Source organism: Phialemonium atrogriseum (assembly GCF_030411735.1).
Source record: "Phialemonium atrogriseum strain 8032-3 unplaced genomic scaffold QBC33scaffold_4, whole genome shotgun sequence".
Lineage (NCBI taxonomy): Eukaryota > Fungi > Ascomycota > Sordariomycetes > Cephalothecales > Cephalothecaceae > Phialemonium > Phialemonium atrogriseum.
The window spans coordinates 1,098,351-1,126,163 of record NW_026848141.1 but is presented as its reverse complement, the minus strand read 5'-3'; the positions used below and the strand labels follow the sequence as shown (position 1 = coordinate 1,126,163).

The 27,813-nt window shown below is 56.3% G+C and overlaps 6 protein-coding genes across 6 annotated transcripts; 3 read left to right on the top strand and 3 right to left on the bottom strand.

Annotated features, from left to right (window-relative positions):
- Nucleotides 1–4,422: 4,422 nt before the first annotated feature.
- Nucleotides 4,423–6,551, bottom strand: QBC33DRAFT_556095 (uncharacterized protein; the record flags this gene model as incomplete). Its single annotated transcript, XM_060429694.1, has 3 exons — nt 4,423–5,117; nt 5,180–6,037; nt 6,098–6,551. 3 exons carry the CDS (start codon nt 6,549–6,551, stop codon nt 4,423–4,425), a joined length of 2,007 nt encoding a protein of 668 aa, XP_060286835.1.
- A 3,375-nt stretch (nt 6,552–9,926) lies between these two features.
- Nucleotides 9,927–12,644, top strand: QBC33DRAFT_601084 (permease family-domain-containing protein; the record flags this gene model as incomplete). The annotated part of the gene is made up of 9 exons (XM_060432095.1): nt 9,927–10,079; nt 10,181–10,270; nt 10,327–10,429; nt 10,493–10,586; nt 10,649–11,000; nt 11,067–11,176; nt 11,237–11,720; nt 11,779–11,903; nt 11,980–12,644. The coding sequence occupies 9 exons, from the start codon at nt 9,927–9,929 to the stop codon at nt 12,428–12,430; spliced, it is 1,962 nt and encodes a 653-aa protein (XP_060286834.1). The 3' UTR covers nt 12,431–12,644.
- Nucleotides 12,645–13,284: 640 nt separating this feature from the next.
- Nucleotides 13,285–15,585, bottom strand: QBC33DRAFT_556093 (ubiquitin family protein; the record flags this gene model as incomplete). The annotated part of the gene is made up of 2 exons (XM_060429693.1): nt 13,285–15,249; nt 15,310–15,585. 2 exons carry the CDS (start codon nt 15,583–15,585, stop codon nt 13,285–13,287), a joined length of 2,241 nt encoding a protein of 746 aa, XP_060286833.1.
- Nucleotides 15,586–16,021: 436 nt separating this feature from the next.
- Nucleotides 16,022–17,959, top strand: QBC33DRAFT_528716 (phosphatidylserine decarboxylase 1). The gene is made up of 3 exons (XM_060427074.1): nt 16,022–16,480; nt 16,537–16,668; nt 16,722–17,959. The coding sequence occupies exons 1-3, from the start codon at nt 16,095–16,097 to the stop codon at nt 17,809–17,811; spliced, it is 1,608 nt and encodes a 535-aa protein (XP_060286832.1). The 5' UTR covers nt 16,022–16,094; the 3' UTR covers nt 17,812–17,959.
- Nucleotides 17,960–18,460: 501 nt separating this feature from the next.
- Nucleotides 18,461–20,212, top strand: QBC33DRAFT_567043 (putative alpha-methylacyl racemase; the record flags this gene model as incomplete). The annotated part of the gene is made up of 2 exons (XM_060430474.1): nt 18,461–18,961; nt 19,038–20,212. Exons 1-2 carry the CDS (start codon nt 18,901–18,903, stop codon nt 20,210–20,212), a joined length of 1,236 nt encoding a protein of 411 aa, XP_060286831.1. The 5' UTR covers nt 18,461–18,900.
- A 638-nt stretch (nt 20,213–20,850) lies between these two features.
- QBC33DRAFT_576272 (vacuolar protein sorting-associated protein 1) lies at nt 20,851–27,504 on the bottom strand (the record flags this gene model as incomplete). Its single annotated transcript, XM_060430899.1, has 12 exons — nt 20,851–21,019; nt 21,079–21,163; nt 21,226–21,493; nt 21,553–22,963; nt 23,060–23,194; nt 23,254–23,360; nt 23,725–23,728; nt 24,694–24,838; nt 24,897–25,377; nt 25,485–25,843; nt 25,906–26,963; nt 27,464–27,504. The coding sequence occupies 12 exons, from the start codon at nt 27,502–27,504 to the stop codon at nt 20,851–20,853; spliced, it is 4,263 nt and encodes a 1,420-aa protein (XP_060286830.1).
- Between the last annotated feature and the right edge of the window lie 309 nt (nt 27,505–27,813).

Sequence of the window (27,813 nt, the reverse complement as noted above, 5' to 3'; positions counted from 1 at the left end):
GTTTTATTTTCTTTTGTTTCTTAGGGGGCAAAGGTGGTGTTGGGGCAGAGAAGGTTAGCAAGGCGTTGGATTGAGGGTCGCGGGCCTATGCTATGGATGGCGAAAATACGCAAGAGCCGAGGCCAGTTTGATGGACAGGCGCCAGAGATCACAGGTCAGGAATTGACGATGGTCTTCTTCTAGGACGCTACAAAATGTATCGATTGCAGATCAACTATCTGGTGTCCAAATACCTTTTTTTTACCAAATTTCTGAGCCGATATGACTTGCGCGGGTTCCAGGCAAACTTTTGACCTTATCCATTTCACTCAAACAGATCGAGACGTCAACGATCGCGAAGGTCCATTTGTCTCGGGAATCCGAACAGGAGCGGTCCACGGTCTTGGTGTTTTCGGGCATTTTTCATCTAAAGTCATTGCGCATCACGGAATTCAACCATTGTTTTTTTAATTAACCCCCCCGGCAGGACCTGCAGGAGTTTCCCCAGATCTGCCAGACTGCCGTCCCTTCAACACCCCCTGTGTCACAGGGGCTGTCGCAAAGCCACGGGGCAGCTCTCGGTTCTGTTTCTTCTTCTCTCTTCAGCCTTATCACCCTGCGAAAGATGCAAATTTTTTATTTTTTTTTTAAAAAAAAAAAAAAGTACATAGAAAAAACCACTGGTAAGGGTAAAAGAAAAAGGGGCGCACACTTCGGCCAGACTCCCGGCGCCAGAGATTTCTGGGTGGTCGACGCCCAAACAACGCCCCCCTGCAGAGGGAAGGGATCTACACGGAAATAACCCGATGTAGAAAAGAAAAGCCTCGACCTGCTTGCCGTATCCGCGCGTCAGAGCAAAGCAGATAGGTTCTCGCCAGCTTCCGAGAACAAAGAGCCGCGCCCTGCTCACAATTCGTTACTGTGGGGCTTGGCGCTTTTTGCGGCGTCGGCGCAAAACAATAGACGTAGGCACAAAAGCTATGGTTCCTCATTGTAGCCAAGGCGACCCGACCCCCTCGATGAGATTGAGGGTTGCGAAAAAGTTGATAACTGACTGCCCGCCCGCCTTACCTGTTCTTGGCCGCCCCTTGGGACTCACTTCTTTCTAGGTTGATCTTGCAAATGTGATTGCGGTTGATTTAACCGACAAGCGCTCCACATTGCGTGGTATAGGCTTGGCTGGAACAGCAAAACGTGGAAAGGTGTGGAGTTGACATGCGCCATGAATGCGGGGAAGACGGGTTTTCCCATACATAGGTAGTGTTACATACATACTGCGTACACTAGTGCACAGTACTAAGCAGTAAACATAACGAGTCTTTCTCATTAAATTGTTTTAGTCTTGCTTTCTCCCCTGTTACAGTGGACGGGATGCCTCGCGCCATCCCAAGAAATCCACCCAAGTGTTGGTGCCCCCCTTTTTCGAGCCTTTTCTTTTTGGTTACTCATGTCCAACGGCATAAGGATACACCAAGCGCGAACCAACAGGACTAACAAACAGATTGGACGTAACCCTACATGCGTAGGTGCCTAGACGGGGTTCCAATGGGACCGACAGAGTGGCTAGCCCGCTCCTAGTCCACTCGACTGCTCCACCGCCCCTGTCCTTCACCCCCCCGGTTCCTTGCTGCAATTCGTCCAGAGCGCAAGAGCCCTAAATGTCACTACTAAGTATTTCATTTTGCTTCGCCAGACCTTGCAGCGACAAGCTTCAGCAGGTGGGGTCTGCAATGGGACGGTGCCATGGGTCCCTGGCAACCAAGCCGTCCACAAAAGAGAAGGAAATAACATTAACGCCGCCCGCTTGTGATGGCCACAATGAGATAGATGTGGTCGGCGCCGAATCCGGATTCAGGAAACGGGGAGAAATTTCGCGATATTGGTTTAAAGCCTCATCCTCCTCACCCGGATTTCCAGGCGCTGCCTGGGCAACTATAACAAGTCGAGCTCACAAGCCATTCGTCAAGTCGGCGTCGTCTGGACGACGACCCCGTCGTGCTGTGGACCGGGTTTCCTGGACCCCTGCATTATTGGAAAATGCCTGCGTACGTTATGTGATCCGGTGAGCGATGGGGGTTGGTTGACGCTAGCCGATCATGTAACTCAGGTTCGTCCAAATCGGCTGATCTGCGTGACGATTACAATCATATCGATGGCTTTCTTCACGACCTAGTGCCATTCTTCTTCACCTGCCCTTGCATGTGTACACGTGTATGGCTAAGCCATGCAGTCGCATATCCACAATAGGGCCAGAACAGATCCATCGTTCTGGAGGAGGCTTGAGAGGAAATTGTCGCAAGATTGCCGACAAGTGGACCTTCAGCGTTGCACTCAACTGCAAGCGGCCAGCAAAGATAAGCATGGCGGGGCGAAGCAATACCCAGAGGGCAAACGAGGACAAACCAGTCTGCCAGTCAAACAGAGTTGCGGTGTGGTGTGGTGATTGCTTGGCACTACTTGCAGTATTCGTATGCAGAAACCCCTTTACCCCACATCGAAGGCATGGTTTGCTTACCGCTCACCTTGAGCTCGACGCCGCGCAACCTGATGGAATCTCCGAATATGGGTGTTCTTGCAGGTTTGAGACTGTTGCCTGTTGGGCTATCTGAACGTGAAGCATCCAGATCACAAACCCACCACGATGTACTGTGTACTATGGTACACTACATACTTTCCTACAGGGGCCCTTTGACTATCAAGAGGACAGCTCTGGCGGAAGCGTCCGACGATAGAACTTGCTGTGAGGTGAGCAACTCGCAACAAGAGTTCCCTTCCCGGGCGAGTTCGATATCGAGGAGTGTGGCTCGTTTCCAGCAAATCCGACGCAACCCGTATTTTGCGCAATCATGGTTCCTGGTGCATCTCAATATTCCTGGTTCTGCATCCTCACCGACCGACCAAGTATCACATCACAGCGTTACACTGTCGTCTCTGTTAGGAAAGATTGGAGTTCTGGAAGACTTCCCACGACTCCGCTCCGCTCAGACCGCTTCCCGTCCGTGCGTATGGACTTAACGTCTCAGATATGTGTGCCAAAAGTGGTGACGCCAACCCGTCTCTCTTGCCCTTTTGGGAATCTGAGGGACAAAAGTGAAGAGATAAAGATGAAACCCGCCTGGTTAACCCATGGCTCATAGAGATTCCAAACTTCAGACTCGAGAATTGTTGTGACAGCATCTAAGTGCAAAGTCATGACAGCTGCCGGTTATGTGCCAAGCATGGACAAAGGTATATGTAAATCCAACCACGAGGAAACATTTGACAGGAATTCGATTCGTGGCAATAGCCAATCGCAGAGCTCTCATAAGTTCTTATTTGTTTGGATCCATCAAATGTACCTCTACTTTGGACAGGGTATCCATTTCTGGACAAGGGTTGCTGTGGCTCCCGAACTGATCCAATGAACGGGCCAAGCCACGCCGCAGGGGTAGGCCGATGTTGCTTTGAAACATCCTGGTCCGTTGAAGAATCAGCTGACTCAGATGTTTATTGGTTTCAAATCGTCCCACTTCGCAACCTCTTCACATTCAAGCTTTCACATTCAAGCTTTCACATTCAAGCTTTCACATTCAAGCTTTCTCCTTCATTGCGGGGGTTACAACTGACACATCGACCTGTGGGCAACTCGACTGCAAATAACTGACAGGGTCATCGAGTCCTCTGGGTCCCCAAGCCTCGAGTGCCGGTCCGATTTGAAGGCGGTAGTCTCCTTGAACTTAGGTATCTAACCAATATTATTCTATATGGCGGCTCGAGATGATAGGTTCCCGTCCCAAGCGTCGGTCCGAATTGTCCAGTGCTCGAAACAGGTTCTTTAGGCCGAAGGATAGATTCGTTCGCCGGCACTAATAAGGCACCAGGGCCGGGATGTTATTATATAGGTACATTGTATTAACACAACAGGTTTGAAGAGCCCCTTACCGACTCTAATTAATGGAACTCGAGCTAGTCTTCCACTCAGACACGTAAACAAGAGAATCCGGGACTTTCCCCTCAAGCCGAATTCCAACAGCCGAATACTGTCGAGTTATTATTCTCCTCTCTGCCAGACTTTGTCTCAGGTGTAGAAATATTTCTCCTTCCCTCCAATCTTGGGGTACTCACTCAAGACTGTCAAGAAGGAGTAGCAAATGCATACCTGCCATTGCTTTCTCCAGCAATGAGGTAAACAAGACCAGCAAGCACCTGACCAGCACTCCTCAATCGTAAACTCTTCCACCAGGGCGTGGGTGCAACATGAAAGAGACCAGACAAAAATGAAGACCCACTTCGGATATCGAATCTTTGAGGATCTGTGAAGCCAAACACCGGTAGCCACCGACTGATGTCCGTAGATAGAGAGGGCCCCATAGGGGCTTCGATACTGGTACATGAAAAATGGGGGGGGAAAACCTAGATTCGCATGCATGAAACCCGAGGAAGATCAAAACCCCCCAGGCTCAGTCAGGCCTCCTTCACGGCCTCGATGATGCTATACTCCCAGTAAGTGCCAAGGCGGAGGCACTCATCGACGATGTCCGGGTCCTCCCACCACCAGCAATCCCCATTCACATAGGTCCCCCACACCTCCCGCCACAGCATCCTCCCAGCGGTGCTGCGGAGCTCGAGCCTGACGCGCCTCCCCTCATCATCGTCATCGTCATCGTCGTCGCCGGCATCCGCGCCCGCGACGGCCGCGAACCTCCTCACGACGGCAGCAGCGGTGGTGACGCCCAGGCGCGCGTCCGCCAGCCACGCCGGGAGCAGCCTTGTGGGGCCGACGCAGCGGAAGCGGCGCTCGACGTTGAGCAGCAGGCGGCTGTCGTCGAGCCAGCGGCGCAAGCGGGGGCCCGCGGACCCGGGTGCCGGGGACGGGTCGACGAGGGTCAGGTGCAGGGCGCCTCCCGGGGCGAGGGCGCGGGACACGGCGCGGAGGAGCGGGGGGATAGCCTGGCTCGGGAGGGCGGAGGGGAGGGAGAGGCTGTAGGCGGCTGCGAAGGAGGCGGGCGCTAGGGGGAGGGAGGGCCGGGGGGAGGGGGTTGATGGGAGGGGGGAGAAGATTGGTCGGATGTTGGGGAAGAGGTTGTGTGATAGGGGGGTGGGGGAGAGGTGGGTGATGATGGAGTTGTGGTGGACGGCGGCTAGATAGGAGGCGGTTGCTGTCGAAGGGGGGGACGGTTAGTGGAGATTCTTTGAGTGTGCCGACGAGATGATGACCTACCTTTTGATTCAAACAAAGCCAATATCTTCTTCTGGCTCTGGGGCCGCCCAACAGCCGAGGTTCGGGCTGGAAATGCGCTGTTGCGTGGCTTGTCCAGGTTGTGCAGCGCCGAGAGCATCCACCGCTTCTGCTCCATCTCGAGCTCCCTGTAGAAAGCCGGGTCCCGCGCGCTGCCCCATTCCTCCCTGAGGCGGGCCAGGATGACCTGAGGGCTTGCGGACGACATTCTTTTCACCTCCCTCTGCATGCTGGCCATGTCCATGGACATGCAGTCCTCGTCCTGAACGGGCACTTGGGCGCGGCCGCAGACCTGGAGAGGCGGTGCCTCGCAATATGGGTTGATGTCCCACTCAGCGGGCGGTTTCCATGCTTCGGGATCATGGGCTCCGAATATCACGGCCCGGCTCGGGGGAGAGATGAAAACATCTCTGTCTTGTTCTGGGCTCGGGGGCGTCTTTGGGGACTTGAAAGCCGGGAAGGGCGGCTGAGTGATCGGACTGGCTCCGTCGGTCCTACCGTCGTGGATTATTGGATGTGGACTGCCAGATTGGGTAGTAGGCGCCGAACGTTTCTGGGGGATAAAGGGGGCTGCTGTATGTCGCTCCGGAGAGGCGGGTGGCGTCGGAGTGCGGAGGTTCGGTCGATCGACGATGATTGTCACCTCCGACCGAGCACAGCCCTTGTGCGCATCAGACCGGGGCTCGAATGTAGTTTCCGTTGTCTTTGCAATCCACGAATCCGGGCCCAATGCCTGGACTATCTCGGTCTTGGAGGAGGAGGAAGACTCGGCTCTAGAGCTCCCCGTAGGTGACGTGGTAATTGGTGTCGTTGGCTCAGTCGAATTCGAAAACCTGGAATCTATCCCTCGGATGTTAGCCCCCGGAATCCAACTCGAATGGCAACAAACTGCATAAATACCTCCTGGGGAACGAGCTGGCGCGTTCTTCCGCGGCAGCCACAAATGCTCAAGGCGATGACGTCCATCGGGAGGCGCGGGGGTCGTCGGCGACTTATCATCCGACGAGGCCGAAGAAACTGTCGCAGAGATAGTAGAGGGTGTCGAGGGCGACGGAATGAATATCTTTCTGTCGGGACTAGGGATGTCGAGTTCGGGCGACGCCGAGGGTTTTTTCTTGGAGAAGATGAAGCTCTTCTTGAGGCGAATACTTCCTAAGAATCTGGAGTGTTCCTCGCCTGAGGGTGACTTTCCTCCAGATGACAAGGACGACCTCGTGGGAATCGAGGTGCATCCTGAAATTTCGCTGCTAAGGAGATCGTCTTCTTGAGCCCTGTCCGTCTTTCCCAGTTCTTTCCGAGCCCTCCTCTCCCCAACCAGTTCGCGGTTATGGTCAGTCCAGATAACTTCAAACATCTTGAAGGCAGAGCTGGCTGAGTATGAGGATTGTTTTTTCCGCGACAGAACAGGGTATCGGCGGTTGGGTTAAAGGAGAGCTGAAAGTAAGGCGTCGATGGATCTCTGATGAGGCTGAACTTGATACATACAGTGGTCGCAGAGCCCCTCGCCGCGGACGATATCGAATATCTATTGGCGCAAAAGGGCAAGCTGAGATGGCCGCTGCAGCCCTCGTGTAACAAGCAGATCTGATATCTTGGACAGGTTGTGGCCGCAGGTTCGGCTTCACTACCAGCCGTAGAATTAGGGGGGCTTCGGGCCTAGCTGTAGTCAAGGTAAAGAGCTAACACCCTCCTGTTCCCGTTATATTGGGAAGCAAACTCTGGATAAGTGATGGTAAGTGTTGGAATGAGCGGAGGCGTCAGCTCTGGGCCGAGGTGACCTGATTATGGACTCTGGATGGAGATGAGATAAGCAGCAAAGCATCAACCGGAGATGACACTATCGCTGAAGGTGAGACAGGTGAGGGCATCTCTGTTCGGTAGCTGAGGCACCTTGCAGGGCGTTGGAATCAAGCTGCGGCAGCCCGAGATGGGTGACAGAAATGGAGCGAGATGGAAGTTTGGAGCTTGGTGGATTTGGGAACCAAGTTTTGAAGTTCGATTTATTTCCTGCCCTGGTTGGAAAGTGAGAGAATGTTCACCGAGGGAACGGCCTTTCGAGCATCCCACTTCGACAGACAGGAAAAGGCTCGCCGTGGTATTTAGCTGCACTTGTTGGAGCAGTTACTCGAGCTTCCATGATGGCACACAAATGGCTACCAAGACATTTCGGTGACAGCTGACGATCTCCACTTACGGGCTCGGTTTCAGGGTTCTGGACAGCCCTCGGTCTAGACGGGTAACTACCCTTTGGCTCCCTTTCCCTCGGAGTCCCAATGAAGCAGGATCGTGACCCCAACAAACAACTCTGACAAACAAACCCTCGGCACCGACACACTAAAACAGTATGCTTCCGGCCCAGATGTGAGAGACAGTCCATCACCGATGCCGTAATTCAGTGCTACATGGCCATGCTTGCCTTAGGGGTGGGATAAAGGGGTCTCGTTATTTTGTGACCAAGAAGCAAGAAATGCTGCATCAGAAGCCCTCGTTTCCAAATGTATGCACTCTTGTTTTACCACCCTAAACGTTGGCAATGGGTTTCCCGGTAACAGCTTGATGCCATGTTGCAGCGTGGCAATGCTGTCTCTAACTAGACTGCCCGTGCCTCCCCAATTCAGCAAGTCACACGCCTGTACTTAAGACATGCTCTCCTAGGTTACGTAGGTAGGTAGGTGGGTAGGTAGGTGGCTCACTACCGCAGAAGGGGCCGTGGTCGATGGTCGATCCAGGAATCTGACACGTGCGGTCGGGCATGCGTTGATATCGTTCCATTTGCCTGGTTCTAGATCGATTACCATCAGACAACCACGGCCTTGTCCTGACTACTTTCCAAGGACGGAACGGGAGGGGGGATAATGTTCCCACGCGAGCTACTTGCAAAAACAAGTAACCACTTCAATCCAGATAGATGGATGGGATACGAAGGGGGGAGGACCAGGCATGCCACCGCTTTGCCCCAGGCAGAGCTCACAGCCAAGAGACAATCATTTGAGCCAAGAGACGGAGATAACAATCCCGTCAGGAAAATATCCATGGTGTTGCACTTGCATATTGTTTCCATCGCCTGGTAGCGGGATGAGGTGAGGTTGCGATTTAGCTCCGGCCGTTGCCAATGCCGGCCCGGCACCCGGCCTTTACTGGCTAGCCGAGTGGGAACACTTGCCGAGCCGCCATGCAGCTCGCTCTTCACCACAGCTCAACTTCACCAATTGGACGACTGGTGAAGCCATCCCAGCTCGAAAATCGATTTCCATTATTCTATCGGACCTGGTACAGTACAGCCAGCTCCCAGCCGAGTTCATAGACGCTGCATCAACTAGATGCCCCTCAAAGTCGGTGGTTCGCCTTTGATAGAAATGAACCGCCAATTGTTTCAGTCTGTATCAACCAACGAGGATGGGACATTCTTAAAGACCAGCAAGAGAGTGACAGGAAGTTTACTACTTGAAAACGACCAAGACTGAGCCGGTGAACCCCGAACAGTACGGTGTGGTTACACTAGATTTGGACGACAACGTATAAGATTGAGTTCTGACTTACACAGCAGATCTGGGGTGCCATGGTGTCAGGCTGGCCGTTGTGCATGTCTCACCTAACCATCCTAGAGTTTATGCTCACACCATCCCTGCGAGGAACCTTGGCAGGTGTCTCGCTTGTGAGTGGGCGTTTATCGTGTTCAACAGCATGAGGGAGCCTGCACCCAACACCCAACCGCGATGTTTGTTACCCCTGTGGTCGTCGTCGACTCGAGGCAAAACAAGCGAAGGGACTTAAAATGGCCGAGGATCGATCCTGGAAGAGGAGCTCAGGTCCAGCCTGACGTATTCTAAGACAAGATGCCACTAGGTGCTGCTGTGGTGAGCCTTGTGCGAAGGCACAGAGTAAACCAGGAGGATACGACGTGTTTGTGATGATTGTGCCTGAATACACAGGAAATTTTAACAATTCCACGTGTTAGATGCCTACGAAAGTTCCGTACGTGGACTCGAATGCCAGGGCGAACGTGAGAGCCACGCCATCCTATGCCACGCAGCTGACACCAGCAGCTTGCAGGTCACTCGGGGCAAAGGGAAGGTCTGTTTATTAGAGAGGGAACCGATTTCACAACCCCCAGCCTGATTAGGGAGGGCTCCATCTTGACGGCGGTTGTCAGTAATACGAGTCCCCTGGTCAGATGTTAAAGAGATTGATTGGTCTAACTCCTTGCTCGTGAAGTGAGTGTCTGTTGCGGCGACAAGTGGACAGTGTCTGATATTCACGGTTAGCCACCGGTCCACTTCCTCAGCATTACCGCAGAAAACAAGTCCTCTACCAAATTTCCAGATTTCCTGACGATTCAGAGATACGTCCACCTGACCGGCCCATCTTATGTCGCAGTTGGCATCATAGACAGGTAAGTTACTGCTGCTTCCGTCTCCCATCCAATCTATCCCATCCTCGCCCCATCCTCCCCGCCTCCCTGGGGCGTTTCTGCGATCGACCGCGTATCCCGGCCTCACATCAGCGAGAACCCATATTAAATCAAACCCTTCACTTGCGCGCTCACCTTGGGGGTTGTAAAATCAAACCTGTCCTAAAATCGGGCTGCCCCTTATTATTTATCCCCCTTCCCCTCTATCCCCTACATCTCGTCTCTCCGACAACCACTTCATCTCATATCAAACTTTTTCAGAGCCCCTTTTCCAACCACGCCATCTTCGTGTCTAACCGTACCAGCAACAAAATCAAGATGGATATGGAGAGCGAGCCTCCGGGAAAGATGAGCCGCGCTGCGGCCATCAAGCGACGCTGCAACCAGGCCATCAGTTTTGTCTGGGGCCTGAATGTGACGATCAACCGGTCTACCTTTGGTCGCATGTTTCGGCTCAAAGGAAGCGGTCACGTAAGTTCCAACATCTCCCAGATTCCATGCCGTCGAGCCGCATGGGAAATGAGAGTAGCTAAATTTGTGCCGACCTCAAACTGACCCTATCTCGATACCAGCCCAACGAGATTCAAGATGCCAACTTCTCCACCGAGATTCGCGCTGGGCTAACCACCTTCGCCACCATGGCATACATTATTGCTGTCAATGTGAGCTTCCACAACTCCTCGATATCATCTCGCGCCACTCTGCTGATCCTTCCCAGGCGTCCATTCTGTCTGACACTGGCGGCACTTGTGTGTGCGAGCTACCCTACGACGACGCAGGAAACTGCGCCAACAACATGGAGTGGACAATGTGCAAGAACGGTTCGTGTCCATTCCCTTTTAGGATTGCCTATCCATGCTAGCACATCGACTGACAGTATCCAGAGGTCAAACTGGATCTCATCACCGCCACCGCCGCCCTTGCTGGCTTTTCTAGCATCCTCTTTGGACTCCTGACCAACCTGCCGGTCGCCTTAGCGTGAGTACTAGAAGACGGATGTCCAGAGCATGTCGAGTCCTCTCCAGCTAACATACGAGTAGCCCGGGGATGGGACTCAACGCGTACTTCACCTACCAGGTGGTCGGCGTCCGAGGCCAAGGCCCCGTACCATACGGGCTGGCCCTCACTGCCGTCTTTGTGGAAGGCTTCATATTCGTTTTTCTGGCCCTGACGGGCATGCGGCACTGGCTCGTGAAGATCATTCCCGGAACAATCAAGACAGCTAGTGGTGTAGGCATCGGCTTGTTCCTCACCCTAATCGGCTTGTCGTACGGTTCCGGCATTGGACTGGTTACAGGGGCCGTCGCGACTCCGTTGGCCATTGGTGGCTGCCCTACAGAGAACCTCTCGCCAAACGGCGAGTGCGCTACCGGGCTCATGACAAATCCCAAGGTAGGCAGTGACTTGATTGTCTCCCCTTTCCCTCTTCATCCACGTATCGCGGCTAAGATGGCATAGATGTGGATCGGAATTGTGTTTGGTGGTCTGCTAACCGCATCGTTGATGGCATATCGAGTCAAATCGGCTATCATGATCGGAATCATCTTCGTCTCGATCCTCTCCTGGCCGTAAGTATCCCTACCCTCCTCGCTGTGAAGTATCGGTCCCTAACCAGGTCTGCCCCACAGCCGGGACACCCCAATCACATACTTCCCCCACACCGACGACGGCGACTCTCGATTCGCTTTCTTCAAGAAGGTAGCCACGTTCCACCCCATCCAGCACACATTTGTCGCGCAGCAATGGGACCTGAGCGGCGCCAACGGCGCCCAATTCGCCCTGGCCCTGTTCACCTTCCTCTATGTCGACATCATCGACTGCACCGCCACGCTCTACTCGATGGCCCGCTTCTGCAACAAGACGACGAACAAGGGCGGCGACTTCCCCCGGTCGACGGTCGCATACTGCACCGACGCCTTCTGCATCTCCATGGGCTCGCTCGTCGGCTGCTCGCCGGTCACGGTCTTCGTCGAGAGCGGCGCCGGCATCGCCGAAGGGGGGCGCACCGGGCTGACCGCCGTCGTGACGGGGCTCTGCTTCCTGCTGTCCATCTTCTTCGCCCCGATCTTTGCGTCGATCCCCCCCTGGGCCACGGGCTGCACGCTGATCCTGGTAAGATCCTCGACTGGCCGGTCTCGTGCTTGCTGGATAACCTGCTAATTTCGCCTAGGTCGGTTGCCTGATGGTTCGACAAGTAACGAGCATCAACTGGGCATACATCGGCGACGCCCTCCCGTCCTTCGTCACCCTGGCCGTCATCCCCTTCAGCTACAGCGTAGCCTACGGCCTCATCGCGTAAGCGTCCCCTCCCACCCCCCCTCTCCCTCAAACTTTCATGTTCCATACTAACCTCCCCCCTACCCCTCCCCAGCGGCCTCTTCACCTACGCAGGCCTAAACGCCCTAATCCACCTCGTGACCATCGTCTCCCGCGGCGCCCTCCGGCCCCGCGACCACGACCTGAAGGAGTACTGGACGTGGAAGCCCGCCGGCGAGAAGCCGTGGGTCGTCCGCGCCTTGTTCTCGTCGGGCGGTGGCGGCAGTCGCTTCTGGGGTGACGAGGAGGCGACGAGAAAGAAGAAGGAAGAGGAGAATAAGAGCGCCGGCGCCGCAGCCGCAGCCGCGGTTGGCGGCCTCGAGGAGGAGGAGGAGAAGGAACCCGCCGGCAGCTCCGGCTCGAGCTACGGATCCAGCCTGGATGCCGCGCGCGTCGCCCCGCCGGAGCACGCCGATGGCGGTGCGGTGCCGGTGCCGGTGGTGGTGGTGGGGGTGGGCCCGCGTGCCGAGACCCCGTCGCCTCGGCCGTTCCGCGCGGTGCATTGATGGCCTGGTTGGCGTCAGGTTCTTGGGAGGGGCGCTGGAAATGCGCGCCTTTGGTCCTCGCATGCTGTGATTCTACTTTACCGGGCCTTGCTTGGTTTGGGGCTCGATCTTGATCTCTGTTGCTCTGGGGATGGCTGTGTTCTTCTAACGCATCGTGTGTGCAAGGTGGGGAGTTCTGATCTGAGAAGAGTACCCGAAGGGAGGGTTGTACATGCTTCTCAAAATTGTCTTTTGCGAGGATTCCATGTTCATATGGTTGACTGGAATGGTTCTGGACCCCTGATGGTAAGGGGTATACATACTTTGATACAGGGGGATGGGTATTCACCTCATGTTTACTTCCAAGTTTGTAGGTCGGATGAATCAAACGAAAACCATCACATCAGATGAACACGGCGGTAGCACTGCAATCGTCTTCGGAGACTGTAGAGCACAGTTATTCCCAATGTACTTGATTTGGAAGAAACATGCAAAAGAACCGCCCCGCCTTGTGACGTTCTTCGACCAGCCTTCGCTGGTGTTTTTCCCGCCCGGTTTGTAACCCAGCACCCTCATGCTAGGAAAAATAAACCAACTCTCATGTACAGAGAATCGAAACTCCTCCCCGAAGCTGGCGCTTCCACAATGGGTCTTGGACGAGAGAATAAGTAAAAAGGGGGAAAGAGAAGTACTAAAATCGGGTAATACAGACTTCCACATGTCTGGGCATGACAAGCTTCGAATGCCGTCGCTGCCTTTTCCCTATCCAACAAACCACATCCACCCACCGGTATGCTGGTATCAAAGACGGCATGTCGCTATCTGCTTATCGGCTTTCCCCTCACCCAGTAACTGACAGCCATCAGGGTCAACCCCTAGACCACCAACTGCTCCCCAGTCTCACCTCCACCCTGCTGGATCCCACCGCCATCGGCCATCGCATCAGGCGCCGCATCCGGAGCCTCAGCCGCAGCCTCAACCGCAGCCGCAGCTTCGGCCTCACTCTCAGCAGCCTCCCTCGCGGCCGTCGCGGCCGCCTCCTCTTCGGCCTCCCTCCGCTCCCTCTCGGCGCGCTCCTGCGCCTCGAGGTGGGCGATGTGGCGCTCCGCGACGCCGGGCGCGATACTCGCCAGGAATAGCAGGCCCGCCCGCTCGAGGCGCCGCACCCGGTCCAGGAGCCGGTTGGCGTTGGCATTCTGGCGCTCCGCCACGAGGCGCGCCGCCGTTGCGGCCGGGTCGGGACGCTCGAGTAAGGGGGCCCCTTCCCCCGGTTCGGTCGCGGTCGCGGTCGCGGTCGCGGTCGCAGTCGGAGTCTCTGTCTCGTGCGCGGGCTGGGGCGCGGGTGTGGGTTCGGGGTCGTCCCGCGCTGCGGCCGGGTCGGCAAATGGAATCAGGCCCTCCAGGTGCCGCCGGAGTGGCTCCCATGCCCGGTTGGCGACGCCGTTCATCAGGCCCGTGTTGACGGCGAAGACGGCGATCGCGATCGCGACGACAGCCCACCAGCGCGACCAGCTCGTATCGGAAGCCGTGAACCACCACACAAAGGCTGTCAACCTAATAACGAGCCAGATGTGCGGCCAGGCGACCACCATAAGAGCGCCAATGCCGGGGTTGTGAGCATGCGGTTGGATGGGGACAACGACGGGAATACGTTGCGCCACGGGATCGCGGCCTGGATTTCCATTCTGGCCTTGGGGCTGCGGCTGTTGGGCTTGGACCACCTGGCCATGCTGCCCCTGGGGCTGGGCCTGGTTACGGGAGACGTGGATTTGCGGTATGAAGGTCACGTTTTGCACGCCCGGCTGGCGGATGGAAATGTTGGCCCGAAGCGTCCGGGGAGCCGACGGGCGTAGGGCTGGTGTATAGTACGCCTCCGAGGCGCTATTGATGAGGAGTGCTCGTGGGCCGGAGGGGGATGATAGAATGTACACCTCGGGCTGGGCTGGGGATGGTTGAGTCTCTAGATTATTCTGTGACGCAGATGGGGCGGAGGTGCTCCCGTGACTCGGAGTCCGAATAAATGGATCCGGAGTCGCCGTCCTACTGCCATGCCTCGAGCCGTTCGGGAACATTGGCACGGTAACCCCGGGCGCTATGGGCTGTATCGGGGCATTGATGTTGGCCATGTTGGCCAATGACGCACCTGATGCGCTTCGGTGCATAGCATTGGTCATTGCCCGGGTAGCCTGATTAGCATCGGCATTGCGGATGATGTGGTGTACTTCGGCAGGCACAAGGGGACCTCGGCCGGCGGGGAGCGGACCAGGCTGGGGAGAGTTCGTGCGTGAGCCAACTGCCGTATCGCCCATCGTCATTCTCCAGTATTGGCCGTTCGGGCCGATCACCTCCCTTGTGACGTGCACTGGCTGCCCGATGGCTGGGCTATTCCTGCCGCTCAAGTTGTCCCCCGAGCCTGGTCCCTGTGGGTTGGCGTCCTGGACGCCATGCATCCCCATCGCTGCCCGCTCCCTCTGATGCTGGTTTAGGAGCTGCCGATAACCTGCTTCTCGTTGGATCTGGTTCATCCACTGGACCGTAGTCTGATGGACCATGGCCTCATGCTGATGTTGCATCATCTGCATTTGCGAAGCTAGGCTTGGGCGCGCAAACTCCGGGATCGGCACTTGGGCATTCGGAAAGGTCTGAACGGGCGTCGCGAGACCTAAGCGAGCGTGGGCAGTTTGGGGGTGGGGAGGCAGTTGGGTCTCTGCAGGCCGGTTCGGCAAGGTGCCTGGTGCTGGACTGTGGCCGCGGATCGGCGTGGGCTGTTGGCTTGAAGCACGAGGCTCGGAGAGATCTCTGAGTACGAGATGGAGAGTCTGCTGGTCCCCAGATCGGAGCTATGCGTGTCTCGTCAGTCCAACTGCCAGACTCGTTCTGGGAACATGGTTAAGCCTTACTGCTTCCGTCCCAAAGACATCCTGCAACGCCTCGCTGTCTCGTGCCAGAAGCCTTCCACGGTGTATCAGTCGCTGCTGGTCATCCGCAGGTTTGGTTGGAAGCGTGTCCCGAATCTTCTCCTTTAGCTGGCGGACAGTGGTTACAGCTGGGATGCCGGGAAAGGTCAAAGGCCTGTTGACGCCGACAGACGGAGACAGGACTTGGAGATTGACAGTTTGGGAAGCAGCATCCTGCAGAGGACCCTGCGAGGATGATGCCTCTGTTGTTTCCGCCATGGTTGTTCCGGTGTATCTCAACTCGCCCAGCTCGGAATGCTGTCAGATCAAGCTTGGGCAGGATTAACCACTGCTGGGATTATGATAGATGGGCGGGCGACATTCGGGTCGATAAATGGTTGCTCTGGTGTGCATCACAGAGCATCCGGTTACGAGACTAGAGGATAGCGAACCACATGCCAGGCAGGGCTCAATTTAAGAGATCTTGGAAGAAACATCTAGACAAAGAATGCTGATGGCGTCGTTGGTGCTTTTAGTCAGCCAGCTTCCGTCTCGAAGCCAAATTCCACGTTGGCCTAATCGCATGGCCCGAGCGCCCAGGACCTGGTTGGTTGGCGGAATTTGCCGCTGCAGGGTTGGCAGTGATTCCGTCATTCGCCCATTTTTAGTGCCTATCGCATGCGGGAAGACGTAATTACCTAATCAATACCCATCTGGACTCCTGAAGGCGTTGCAGCTTCCAATGTCTTATCCAGATCGTGGTCTTGCTCCACAAATGGTCTGAAAATATGGCCTACCTTGCAGCGCGATCGAAGCTTCCGGGATTGGTCGGCATTGACCCAGTCCTGGGCCATTGCTCTTCGAACCTTGCTCGACGAGGCGTTGGCTTTGCGACTCGCCGCGTACAGCCGAAACACCAGCCCGCAAGCTGCCGAACCTTCTCCCACCAGCAGTCCCAACAGCGGCCGCGATTCTCGTCCCGTCTCCGAACAGCTCTCGGAACAAAGATCCAATGGTATCAAATACCAGTTGGCTTGGGTATCGGCTTCCTGGGGCTGGTACAGTTCTACAAAGTTAGCACGCGGGAGCGGGAAAAGCAAGAAGCGGAAGCTCAGGATGGAACCGGCGAGGCACGGCCGACCAAGCGGCCAAAGGTCAGGCCAGACGGACCATGGTAGGCGTTCAATTCATCCACGACTGTGTCGCGATTAAATGCTCAATCCTCGTTAGGCAGGTTCAAGTCATGTCCACTCTGCCCCTGAAAGCATTGTCTCGGTTATGGGGCAAGTTCAACGAATTGGATATCCCATATTATCTTCGCGTACCAGGCTTCAGGCTGTACTCGTTTGTCTTCGGCGTCAAGTTGGTTAACCCTCATTGTTTCCCAACACCGATAGGCACTGATACTAAGACAGCTTGGATGAAGTATCCGACCCGGATCTTCATAACTACCCTAACCTGGCTGCGTTCTTCTACCGCACTCTGAAGCCAGGAGTGCGACCCATGGACCCGAACAACAACGCGCTCGTCTCTCCGGCCGATGGCCGCGTGTTGCAAATTGGACAGATAGAGGGCGGTGACATCGAGCAAGTCAAGGGCATGACGTACACCATCGATGCCTTGTTGGGCCAGCGGTCGCGGACCCCGAGCGTATCAAGCATGGCCCTTTCGGAGGACAAGAGCAGCTCCGCGGAAGGACCAAAGTCTCCGAGGAACGAGGAGCACATCAAAAAGGATGAGGACTTTGCACGTGTAAACGGCATCACCTACACACTACCGGACCTCCTATCCGGCGGCAAGGAGGCGGCAAAGCACAACGAGCCGGAGGACCAGTCAGTCACCCCTTCGCCTGTATCGGTCTCCGAGGTGCGCGCAGATCTGGCCCTGGGTGAGAAACCGTGGTATGAACTTCTATCCGCGGACAAGCCACATTCACTCTACTACGCGGTCATCTATCTGGCGCCCGGTGATTACCATCGCTTCCACTCGCCGACGAATTGGGTCGTCGAGGGACGCCGACACTTTGCCGGAGAGTTGTATAGCGTGTCTCCTTATCTGCAGAGGACCCTGCCCGGCCTTTTCACGCTGAACGAGCGTGTCGTTCTTCTCGGGCGATGGCGATGGGGCTTCTTCAGCTACGTACCCGTCGGCGCAACCAATGTGGGGTCGATCAAGATCAACTTTGATCGCGAGCTTCGAACCAACAGCCTGACGACGGACACGGCAGCGGACAGGGCCGCCGACGAAGCTGCGCGGCGGGGAGAGCCGTATCACGGCTTTACCGAGGCCACGTACGAGAAAGCCAGCCCGGTCCTCCACGGGCATGCGCTGCGCAGGGGGGAGGAGATGGGAGGCTTCCAGCTGGGAAGTACTATTGTGCTGATATTTGAGGCGCCCGTGGCCAAGAAGGGCACCTCGGAAGAAGCCCAACGGGGCTGGACTTGGGCTGTCGAGAAGGGGCAGAAAATCAAAGTCGGACAAGCCCTTGGTTACGTTGATGCGTGAGCATTTACTGGACTCTGGCTTAACAACGGCAATGCCTATATAAGAAGGTGGAAGAGTGGAGCAAATATTTTCAGGCCAAGGCCAAACCTTGGATACACTATTCCTATATGTATACGCATATCTTGATCAATATATACAATAACCCCTGCTTCATTGACTGCCCGAGCTGTATACTGAGCGGCAGGGCCCACTGGACTTTCCCTGCTTACTTCTTGCACGATACTGGGCAACGAATGTTATCAACAATGTCTCTTCGAGAAACGAACGATTCCCCAACATTTGAGACAGAGACTCCGCCTCCGAAATCTCACATGAGGAATCTTAAGAGATACCTGGTTCTAGAAACAAGGAGAAGGGGTCTCGAGTTGGTCTGTGCCCAGTTTGTGATCATGTAGGTGCGCACACAGGACCACCACGGAGTCCGGACAAGTGGTCCTCTATATTCTTGCAAGATCTGTTACAAGAACCCTAGATAGCATCCCGTGGTTTGCATAGCGTATTATATCATCGTATTTTCCCATTTTCTCTGATCTGTAAGTTCTCAGCGTGCCAGGCCCAAGATCGAGCTCGACATTGGGGCCCTAACACGGAAAGCCAACAGCCCAGGAGGATTCTTGCCAAAGGTTCTTGGACGCAACTGCGGCCACTCCCGACCCCGACGGCCGACTTTACGGGGAAGACGGTCATCGTGACGGGCGCGAACACGTGGTTCGGGAAGAACATATGACCCGGGTCAATAGAAAGGTACACATGGGAGTTAACTCGGTACCCAGTCTAGACGTTTCCAGGTCAAAAATAACCGCTGCAGCTACCCCGCATTTGCACCCTGGAAGTTGGAGCCGGAGCTCCGGCCCCGGCCCTGAGCCTCGGTTCTCCAACACGGTTGTGGGGCCACCCCACCACCCGTCCCGGACGGGTATCCAATTCCGTCACGAAACTTCAACGTCCACGACAGCCCAAGGTCCTTGAAAGCTCCCTTCTCGAGAATGTCTTGGACTCCTGTCATCACACGAGCAGGGCTGAACTGGGCGCTCGACATCACCGTTCGCGCCATTGGAAGTTTACCATCTTGAGCAGGACATACACACAATGGCCGGCCAGCCACCCCTGACGGGCCTCAAGGTCATCGAGTTCGCCGGACTAGCACCAGGTACGTAACTTGCGCACCCCAACCCCCACCGCTTAGTCAAACCCATCATCTAACCACCACCACCTCCTTGCCCCAGGCCCCTTCGCCGGCCTCCTACTCTCCGATGCCGGCGCCTCAGTCCTGCGCATCGACCGCGCCGTCCCGGGGCACAGCCACACGCCCGGCGCGCCGCCCCCGCCAGCGACAGAGGACATGCTGACGCGGCACAAGGCGTCGATAGCAGTCGACCTCAAGTCCGCCGGCGGCGTGGCCCTAGTGCGCTCCCTAGCCCGGCACGCCGACGTGCTGATCGACCCCTTCCGGCCCGGCGTCCTCGAGCGCCTCGGCCTGGGCCCCGAGGTCCTCGGCGCTGACAACCCGCGCCTCATCTACGGGCGCATGACGGGGTTCCGGCGCGACGGGCGGTACCGCGACATGGCGGGCCACGACATCAACTACCTCGCCGTGTCGGGTGTCCTGGGCCTGCTGGGCCGCGACGGCGCCAAGCCCACGCCGCCCTGGAACATCCTCGCCGACTTCGCCGGCGGCGGCGCGACGCTGTTCCAGGGCGTCCTCCTCGCCGTCGTGGCGCGCCAGCGCACGGGGCGCGGCCAGGTCGTTGAGGCCAACATGGTGGACGGCGCCTCGTACCTGGCCACGTTCCCGCGCATGGCCCTCAAGACAGACCTGGGCGCGCACCCGCGCGGCCGGAACCTGCTCGACACGGGGTGCCCGTACTACGACACGTACGAGACCGCCGACGGCGGCTACATGGCCGTCGGGGCCATCGAGCCCAAGTTCTTCGCCTTGCTCGTCGAGGGGCTCGGGCTCGGCGGCCAGGGCTGGGAGCAGGGCAGGCGGCACGACCGCGCGCAGTGGCCCGAGCTGAGGAGGCGGCTCGAGGGCGCGTTCAAGAGCCGCACGCGCGCCGAGTGGGAGGCCGTCTTCGACGGCACCGACGCCTGCTGCACGCCTGTGTACGAGTACCCCGAGCTGGAGCGCGGCGGGGAGGGCGACGGCGGCCGTGCTGAGGGAGACCAGCGGCCCGCCGTCACGCTGAGGGACACGCCGTGCCTGGCGGTCCGGCCCGACGCCTCCGACCCCAGCCACGGGCAGGGCCCTGGCGTCGAGGGCGGGGGCTATGTCGGGGTTCCTCTCGCGCCGGGGCAGGGCGGCGAGGAGGTCCTCCAGCAGTGGCTTGGGTGGTCCAAGGGGAGGGATTTCGACGTGCAAGACGGTGGGTTGGTCCTGGCTGGGAAGGCGAAGCTCTGAGGGGGCACTGATCTCAATGGTGTTTACTTGTACATTTAGAATGGGAGATCAAGAGGTGCAGCAGGAAGAGAATATATATTCACTGTCACATAAAGTCCAAGTGCATGTAAATGGCCGATAACGCTATTACAAACTACATATCTTACTCGCCTTGCCCAATTCTAGCCCTATTGACTCGCCGGGAGGACCTTATTATCAACACACACGAGCAACCCCCCTACCCCCTTGGGCCCGTCGACCGATCTCTACCTCTCTTTCCCCGCACAGATCGCCCCTCCGCTTTGGGCTCCCAGGATGTGTTACACCATCCAGAAAAAAGGAGGGCTCGTTGGCGTTGGAGTTTCGATTTTAGGTGGCCGATATGTTGGCGAGGGCACAGTCTCAGGCAACCACGCAAAGAGTCGAGAAAGTGACCCGGTATGGATATTATTAGGATAAGACGTGGTATCGAAAAAAGAGAGAGCAGGAATTCCATTCTAAGGAAGTAACAGGCATGGGAAGATCGAAAATTCGACTCTGACGCCCCACCAATGATACCAGGCCTGCCTCCTTCCCCGTGCGCGCTCGCCCGCCAACTGTGCGTTCGACACATGATACTCTGGACAAAACAATCAAGGGCCTGTCTGGGAGGCAGACCGCTACTGGACTTGGCTGACAATCTCGCTGGCTTTGGACAGGGATTCGACCATTTGCTGGCACTCTTTCCTCCGGCGGATGGTGTAGTCGCTCTCCTTGAGGAGGTCGTCGAGCTCGTTCGTCCGGTACATGTTCTCCAGGAGTTCCCTCTGCATCTCGTCCTTTGTGAACCTGAGCAAGTATCGCGTTAGCGGCCATCTCTCGAGAGGGGAGACCAGGAGATTACATACTGGACAAGGGTAAGCATGATCGCCTTTGGCACCATGTCGATCATGGTTCTCTTGACGATGTTGTAGTATGATTGGATGAGCAGCTCTGTTCGGCATGGTTAGCTCAGTTTGGTCTTCCACTCTTTTAAGATTCCGTTGCGTCCTTACTGATAACCTCGACCTCAACCCCTTCGCGCTCGGAGAGAGTTCCGGAAGCTTTGAGGGTGGGCGGTGGCGCATCCATAGCGGCTGCCTTCTTCTTGTTCTTTGCAGCGAAGAAGCTGCCGAAGAAGCCGCCGTTAGGCTCTCCGAGATTGCCCTCGGCGGTCAGCGTGGGGCTGACTGCTCGCACAGGCGACGCAAGGGGCTTGCCCGTCTTGGGGTCGACCTGGATCGGCTTTGGCGGGTTATGTTTCTCGTTGACTATGGCCATGGCCTTGAGACGAAGATTAGTCACAGTGTCAACGCATCGGTCCTAGGGGGGTAGATACTTACACGATGCCCGTTGAGGAAATCGGGGTGGCCAGTGTTAATATAGCAGGCCTCCATGGCAACAAGATCTCGAACGAGCTTGTTGGTGGGCTCCATGGCCTTCTTGAAGAAGGAAATCACTACCCCGTGGATCTTCTCCTTGAGCTGTGGGTACCGGCGGTACAGGTGCTTGCCAAGGAGCTGGGTGAGGATACGGACCAACTCGTCGTAGACGAGCGAGACACACTTCAAGCTGGGCTCTTCGAGCCGCTTGATTTGTTGCTTGACGATGAGTTCGAAAGCGGTGGTGCCAACGAAGAGGGCGGGAGAGGAACCAGACGAGTTGTAGAGTATGGTTCGGATATCGACATCCTTGACCTGATCGAAAGGATCTACCGCCTTGACGCCATTCGAGTACAGCTCGTGGAACACAAAGCTGATTCTGGCGCCTCCTGACAGCTCCGTACTCGACAATTCGGTGTTGTTGCCGTCCAAGACCGTCCGCCACTCGTTAGTGAACTCGGTAATGATGTTCAAGACTATGTTGGCACTGTTGCCGAGCAGCGACGGCCCTAGGCTATCCAACTCGACGGAATACTTCTGGAGGGAGCTGGAGATACGGCCCTTGATATCTGGCAATGTTTGCTTGATATGCATCATCAGGATCAAGTTGAGCTTCCGTGCCAGATAGGGAGTGCCGCAGTATGAGCTCTTGTTCCGGTAGGCTTTATGGTTCTCAAAGAAGTTCTTCTCCCCCTCGAGCGCCAGGTTGATCGGCTTCCTGTTGTCGATATCGCGCTGGCCACGGTTCACGACCGGCACGTATCCCAGCCTCAGGGGGATGATGCGCCCCGCGAGAATATCGACCACATCAGTGCCGTCGTCCATGAGATCAACCTTTGTCAGGACACCGATCGTCCGCTGGCCCTCAGGGTCAACCTCTCGCGCCAACTTCAGACCGTCCGAGTTCGCCAAGTCAATGTTCGCGGCGGTGACGGCTAGGATGATAGCGTTCGATTTTTGAATGTACTTCAACACCATATCCTTGATTTGCCTTTCGATATCCCGCGGCTGGTCACCAACTGGCACCTTCGTCAGGCCGGGAAGATCGACGAGAGTCAAGGTCAGGACGTTCGGCGAGTAAATTCGGAGGTTGATGGGGGCGGGAGAGATGCCCATATTGCGGCCAACCTTCGCCTCTGTCTCCCTGCTAATCTCATCTCGAATCTTGTGGAAGTCGAAGAACTTCTGGCCCGGGATGTGCAGGAACTCGCCCCATTCATCGGCGTTCGCGCCCTTGTCGGTGCTGCTCGTGCCTTTATCGGTGCTGTTCGCAAAATCCTTGTCGACGCCGTTGGGCTCGGATGTCGCAGGCCGGTTGATGAGCTGGAGTACGAGCGGCCGCCTTGTTACGATGCCCGATCCTCGTGGCAAACTTAAGAGAGGGGCGGGCCGGTTAGTTTTAATTCTCCACGACACTGGGTACGTTCATTTCAAGGACTCAAGAGGGGGGGGGGGAGGGGATACACACAAGTCTCTACCGACGATGTTCTCTAGCACGGAGCTCTTGCCGCTCGACTGACTGCCGACGACGGCGATCTGGGGGAGATCAATAGGGTTGTTGACTCCAACGGTTGCGAAGACGTCTTGGAGCTTGTTGACGAGCCTATAAGCGACGTGTCAGTGCCCAATATCCAAACGTCGCAAGTCCTAGATGCTACCTACTTGATGAGTGCGGGATCCGAGATGCCTCCCGGGGTGACCAGCGACCCCGATGCTGGATTGTCGGCCGTCATAGTGCCGGTTTTCTGCCGCCACTCGCGGTTCTGTTGCTGTTCGATGGGTTGTGCTGGGACTGGACGGGCCGCTGCGACAGAAACAGCCTCCTTGGCCTAGCCACTCTGGAATCAGGGGAGGGCGGGGGGAGATTGCGAGATTCGTTTCGTTGGGCAGATTCTTCTGGTTTTGTATGGAGGCGTTCTCTAGAGTCTCCGTGTGCGCCTTGTTTTGGGGAGATGTCCTGTGTTGCAGCTGGCGATTTGAGATGAGAGTTTGGGTCTATGCAGGTCCGTAGATGCTGAAGACCGGGAATATTTGAACTCGCAAGCCGGGCGTGATCGACTTACGTAGGCAGTTGTATTGGGGCGGATCCAAAACCATTTTGCTAAGCCACACCTATGGCTGAAACTCCTTCACTAGTCTAGACTCCACAAGGGCACGAAGGGGCACCATTTGCACGTGATTGACAGCAAGATCATGCAGCCAACCAACAGCCAGCTTACTTCGATGCCTGGAGCACTTATGGAGTGCTTGCCTACGTCGACAGTTTCGCCCACATACGTCAGCCAACGTGCGCGGCTCAGGTAGGCGATTGCAGGTTGACACAAGTAGATTATTTGCTAAGAAATTTGTTCCCACCCGGATGGTACCTCAACTCGGGATAGGCTGTTCTAAGCTTGGCATTTGTGCTTCTGTTAAAAAGGGGGCCGCTACTAAGCCAAGCGCTTTCTACCTAGATACAAGCTCTCAAGGTTTACTCGCTCTCCTCCTCTTCGCGCTGTGCCCACTGTCAGCAGTGAAGCACGTCACCGCGATGCTGCTCCGCGAGGGGGGCCATGAAACCACAAGCTCCGTCCTGTAATGGTGTACAATTACCCAAATGATATCCGTCTATCATGGACAGGGGTTGATTGATAGCAGAATACAACCTTCAGCCCTCAGTCGTCAGTCAAAGCTGCATGCCAGTGGCGGACCTGTCCTTGCCAGCGAGTCCTGTCGCGTGGGCGGTGGCCTCTGGAAGCACTCCCCGCCGTGCTATGCCGGGCCATCACTGAAGGCCATGATAACAGCTCTCGACTTCCGCGCGCTGTAATGGTGAGGTGAGAAATGCAATCCCGATGCAGACCAATGTTCTCCAAGTTCGCCAAACCATGCCGCGTGGTATACTCCAAAGGAAAAAGTTCAGAAGCTGCGTTTAAGGGTCTCGCCCAATATATTTCGCCCGGTTGGCGTCCTCCGCCCCCAGGGAGAGTCGTTTGAACCATGACCGGCATCATCTCACTGTAGACCTCTGAAGGCGAGGCTGCGAGCCCGCTCCTTATTTGACCAACTATAGAATTCCGAGTCAGTAAAAGACGGGTTGGATTTAGACGAACGGCGACTTACATCTTTATCTTGCCGTCGTCTCCGCAAGATGCGATCATGCAAGGGTCGGTGGGATTCCAGCATACGGCATTACACCTGGGAAGGTGTGCAGCGAGCATCTGCACCGGGATCCCCGTAGATTTGTGCCACACAGAAAGGTGACCATCTGTGGTTGTTGTCAGTTCAGTCAAGCGTCCTTCTCACTGCCAGATTGCTGTTCATACCTTCGCTGCCACTGATTACAAAACTTTCGTTTGCGCCACCGAAGGCGCTGCGGATGAGATACTCGCCCCCCGTGTGCCCGGTGTATTTCTGTACGGGGTCCCGGCTTGCAATCTCGATCAGCTGTGCCTCTCCATCAACTTGGTTAACGAGGAGGAATCTGGAATCCTGGCTAATGCTGACGGATGTCGGCCGGGCCTTGAGCTCCATTTCGTATTCGAGATCGCGCGTAACGAAATTGTAGACGTGGACGCGGCACTGCTCATCCATCGCAACTAGCCATTGGCCGTCAGGGGAGACGGCCAAATCTTCTGTCCTGTGTTTTTTGGTCCAGGTAAAGAGCTTCTGCCCCTCGAGATTCCATTGACAGATAGCCCTGTCCTTGTCGAAGGAACCGGTGATGAAGGAACGGCAGTCGGCAGCCCAGACACAGCTGCTTACTGGCTCGTCGAATCGCTCCGACGATCTGATAAAGGTTCCGTCCTGAGAGCATCATGTTAGCGCGCCAAGGGGTTGCCAGGGCGGTTTGGGCATTGCGGGCTTGCCTGGGTGTTCCAGATCTTTGCGTAGCGGTCACGACCGCAGGACACGATCATGGTGTCGTCGGGACTCCATGCAATATTACCCACGCCGCCATCGTGCCCATCCAGCCGGTGAAGGACCTCGAACGACGGCACATCCCAGATAATGACAAAACGGTCCGTGCCACAACTTGCCATTCGGGTGCCATCATGAGAAAACAATACCTGCCACACCTCGCCCGAATGCTTGTCCAGCTCGACAATAGCTTCTGATGGAAAGTGACTTCGGTCACAGCTGTGGTCGGAATACAGCGACGGCGGTTCCGCACTGGTGTGGTATAAACAGTTACTAATTTGACCTTCCTTGACCTGCTGGAGCAGAACTGCAAGCCGATGCTCCGGAAGCATAACCGATGGCGAGATGCATCCTATAGACCATGTCAGCGAACGCCAGGAATCATATTGGGGCTTGGTCAGACTCCTGGCGTACTCGAGAGTTCTGACAACAGCGTCTGCCGCGACCGGCCGTATGCTCCGTCCCATTCAGCCTTGGTCTTAAGGTCCTCGGTAGACTGACACATGAGGAGGCTGGAGAGGAAATGGAGCTTCTGATGTTCCTGGCAGAGCGGCGTCAACTCATTGCGCAGCACCAAGAGCGCCCGCGCCGTCTCCCGCTGCTCGAGCAGCTCCAGAAACTTCTGCTGCCTCAACCAGAACCGCATGAGGTTGCGATCGGCGCCCGGGGAAAGCAGCAGGCCGTCGCCGGTTTGCTGCCGCTCTCCGACCGGGTCCGCGCTTGCCAGCAGCTCCTCGGCTCGCGCCCAGGATCCCTCGAGAACCGCCTTTCGGAACGCTGCCACCGTGTGGCTCTCCAGCTTGAAGCCACTATCGAGGCTCACACTTTCTGCCGCTGAGTGATAGCCCATATCGGCCAGGGCCTGTATCAATAGCCGAGTAACCTCTCCCCTGTCATGGCCCAGATACGTTGTAGGCCGCGGCCTCTCCGGTTCCTTCCCGTTCTGCGAAGAGCCGTTCAGCGAGTCGGAAATGGTCTTGTGCGTGCCATTCGAGGCCGTGGCCGGGGCTTGTGGGTCCAGGGAACCGTTTGATACCACCGGGGCGGCCCCGTTCGAGGACTCCTGGCCATCGGTGTCTGCTAGCATTCTCGTGGCGCGTCTGCGTTTGGGGCGGTGCTCAGAGGTGGAAGGATTCGCGGCGGCGGAGCTCGTAGAAGCTCCAGCCTCCACTCCTGCTTCGTCGTCAAAGGCCGCTCGCTGTCTTCTTCCCAGGAGCTGACGGGGTTGTCGAAGGGAGGGATCTGGAAGACCGGAGTGGCTTGGGGGCTGGTTGCTCGAGGGCGACGTCTGAATCTCTGGGTTCTGCGGGGAAGTGGTGGGGGGAACGATGTTTGCTGCTGAGAGGTCGGTGTTGGGAGAAGGTTCGGGGGGTTGCGGAGTGGCTGGAGTGGATGGAGTGGATGGGTTGTCGGAGGTGGATGGGGTATATAGCTGACGTCGGGGATTTTGGTCTGCCACCGCGACGACTAGACTAGCTTGCGGGACTGGTTTCCCCTTCCCGCACGCAGTTTTAGACAGAATGTGGTATCAATAGTCGTTGGAAACAAGGGAGAGGCCAGGGAAATACCACTGCAGGCAGGACAGACTCGATGATTCAAAGACAGGTTTTGAGGTGCGAGCTGTGACTGGTGCGGGCAGGTAAGGGAAGGTGAAGGCAGGCAGGCGGGTTAGGTTCCAGCTTCCAAGTAGGTTCTCCAGGTAGGTGGGTTTAGATAGGTAGGTGGGTTGTCTTTAATGACAGTTCAACAGAATGCCATCACCCACATGTCGCCGAATCTGAAATGAACAAGCTTCGGCGTAGCTACCTCAACAAAGACGGAGCTTGTTCTCAAGTCGCGGGGTGTGCTGTTCAATAGATTAGGTCCTCTTGAGCGTTTCTTTGCCTGGATCAGATGGCCCGCACTCGGGCCTCATCTAGGTACCTGGGTACTAATCCGTCCTGCTGTAGAGGGGCTCCACTTTGTGGATTACACGCCCGAAACAGGCTCTAATTCGCTGTAGCTGTTGTTCATGATTACTAGGTAGGTGACTTGCTGGACCTACTACGATACAGCACCAATACCAGAGGCCCTTATGCGTAGGTTATCTTGACAACAACATGGATCCTATTGGTCTTACCTCTGCCAACCTAGCAATTGTCTCTTTGCGAGGTGCCCTGAGTTGTGCCAGATAGAGCCCTCGGAAGGTCTGCGCCACACTGTCAAGCTTGGGCGGTACTAAATGCATGAACGTCAGTGCTGATGCATGCATGGAGGTGGCACATGAGAGCCTCAGACAATGCCTTCCCTACCTGCTCATGTTCCTGATGTCTTGTGATACGA

What these genes read in the sequence shown, in the direction of transcription:
- QBC33DRAFT_528716 (XM_060427074.1), top strand. Translation starts at nt 16,095, where the DNA reads ATGGCCTACCTTGCAGCGCGATCGAAGCTTCCGGGATTGGTCGGCATT. An exon ending in GTCAGGCCAGACGGACCATG is followed by an intron (nt 16,481 to 16,536) that starts GTAGGCGTTCAA and finishes AATCCTCGTTAG; the next exon opens with GCAGGTTCAAGTCATGTCCA. An exon ending in TCGTTTGTCTTCGGCGTCAA is followed by an intron (nt 16,669 to 16,721) that starts GTTGGTTAACCC and finishes ATACTAAGACAG; the next exon opens with CTTGGATGAAGTATCCGACC.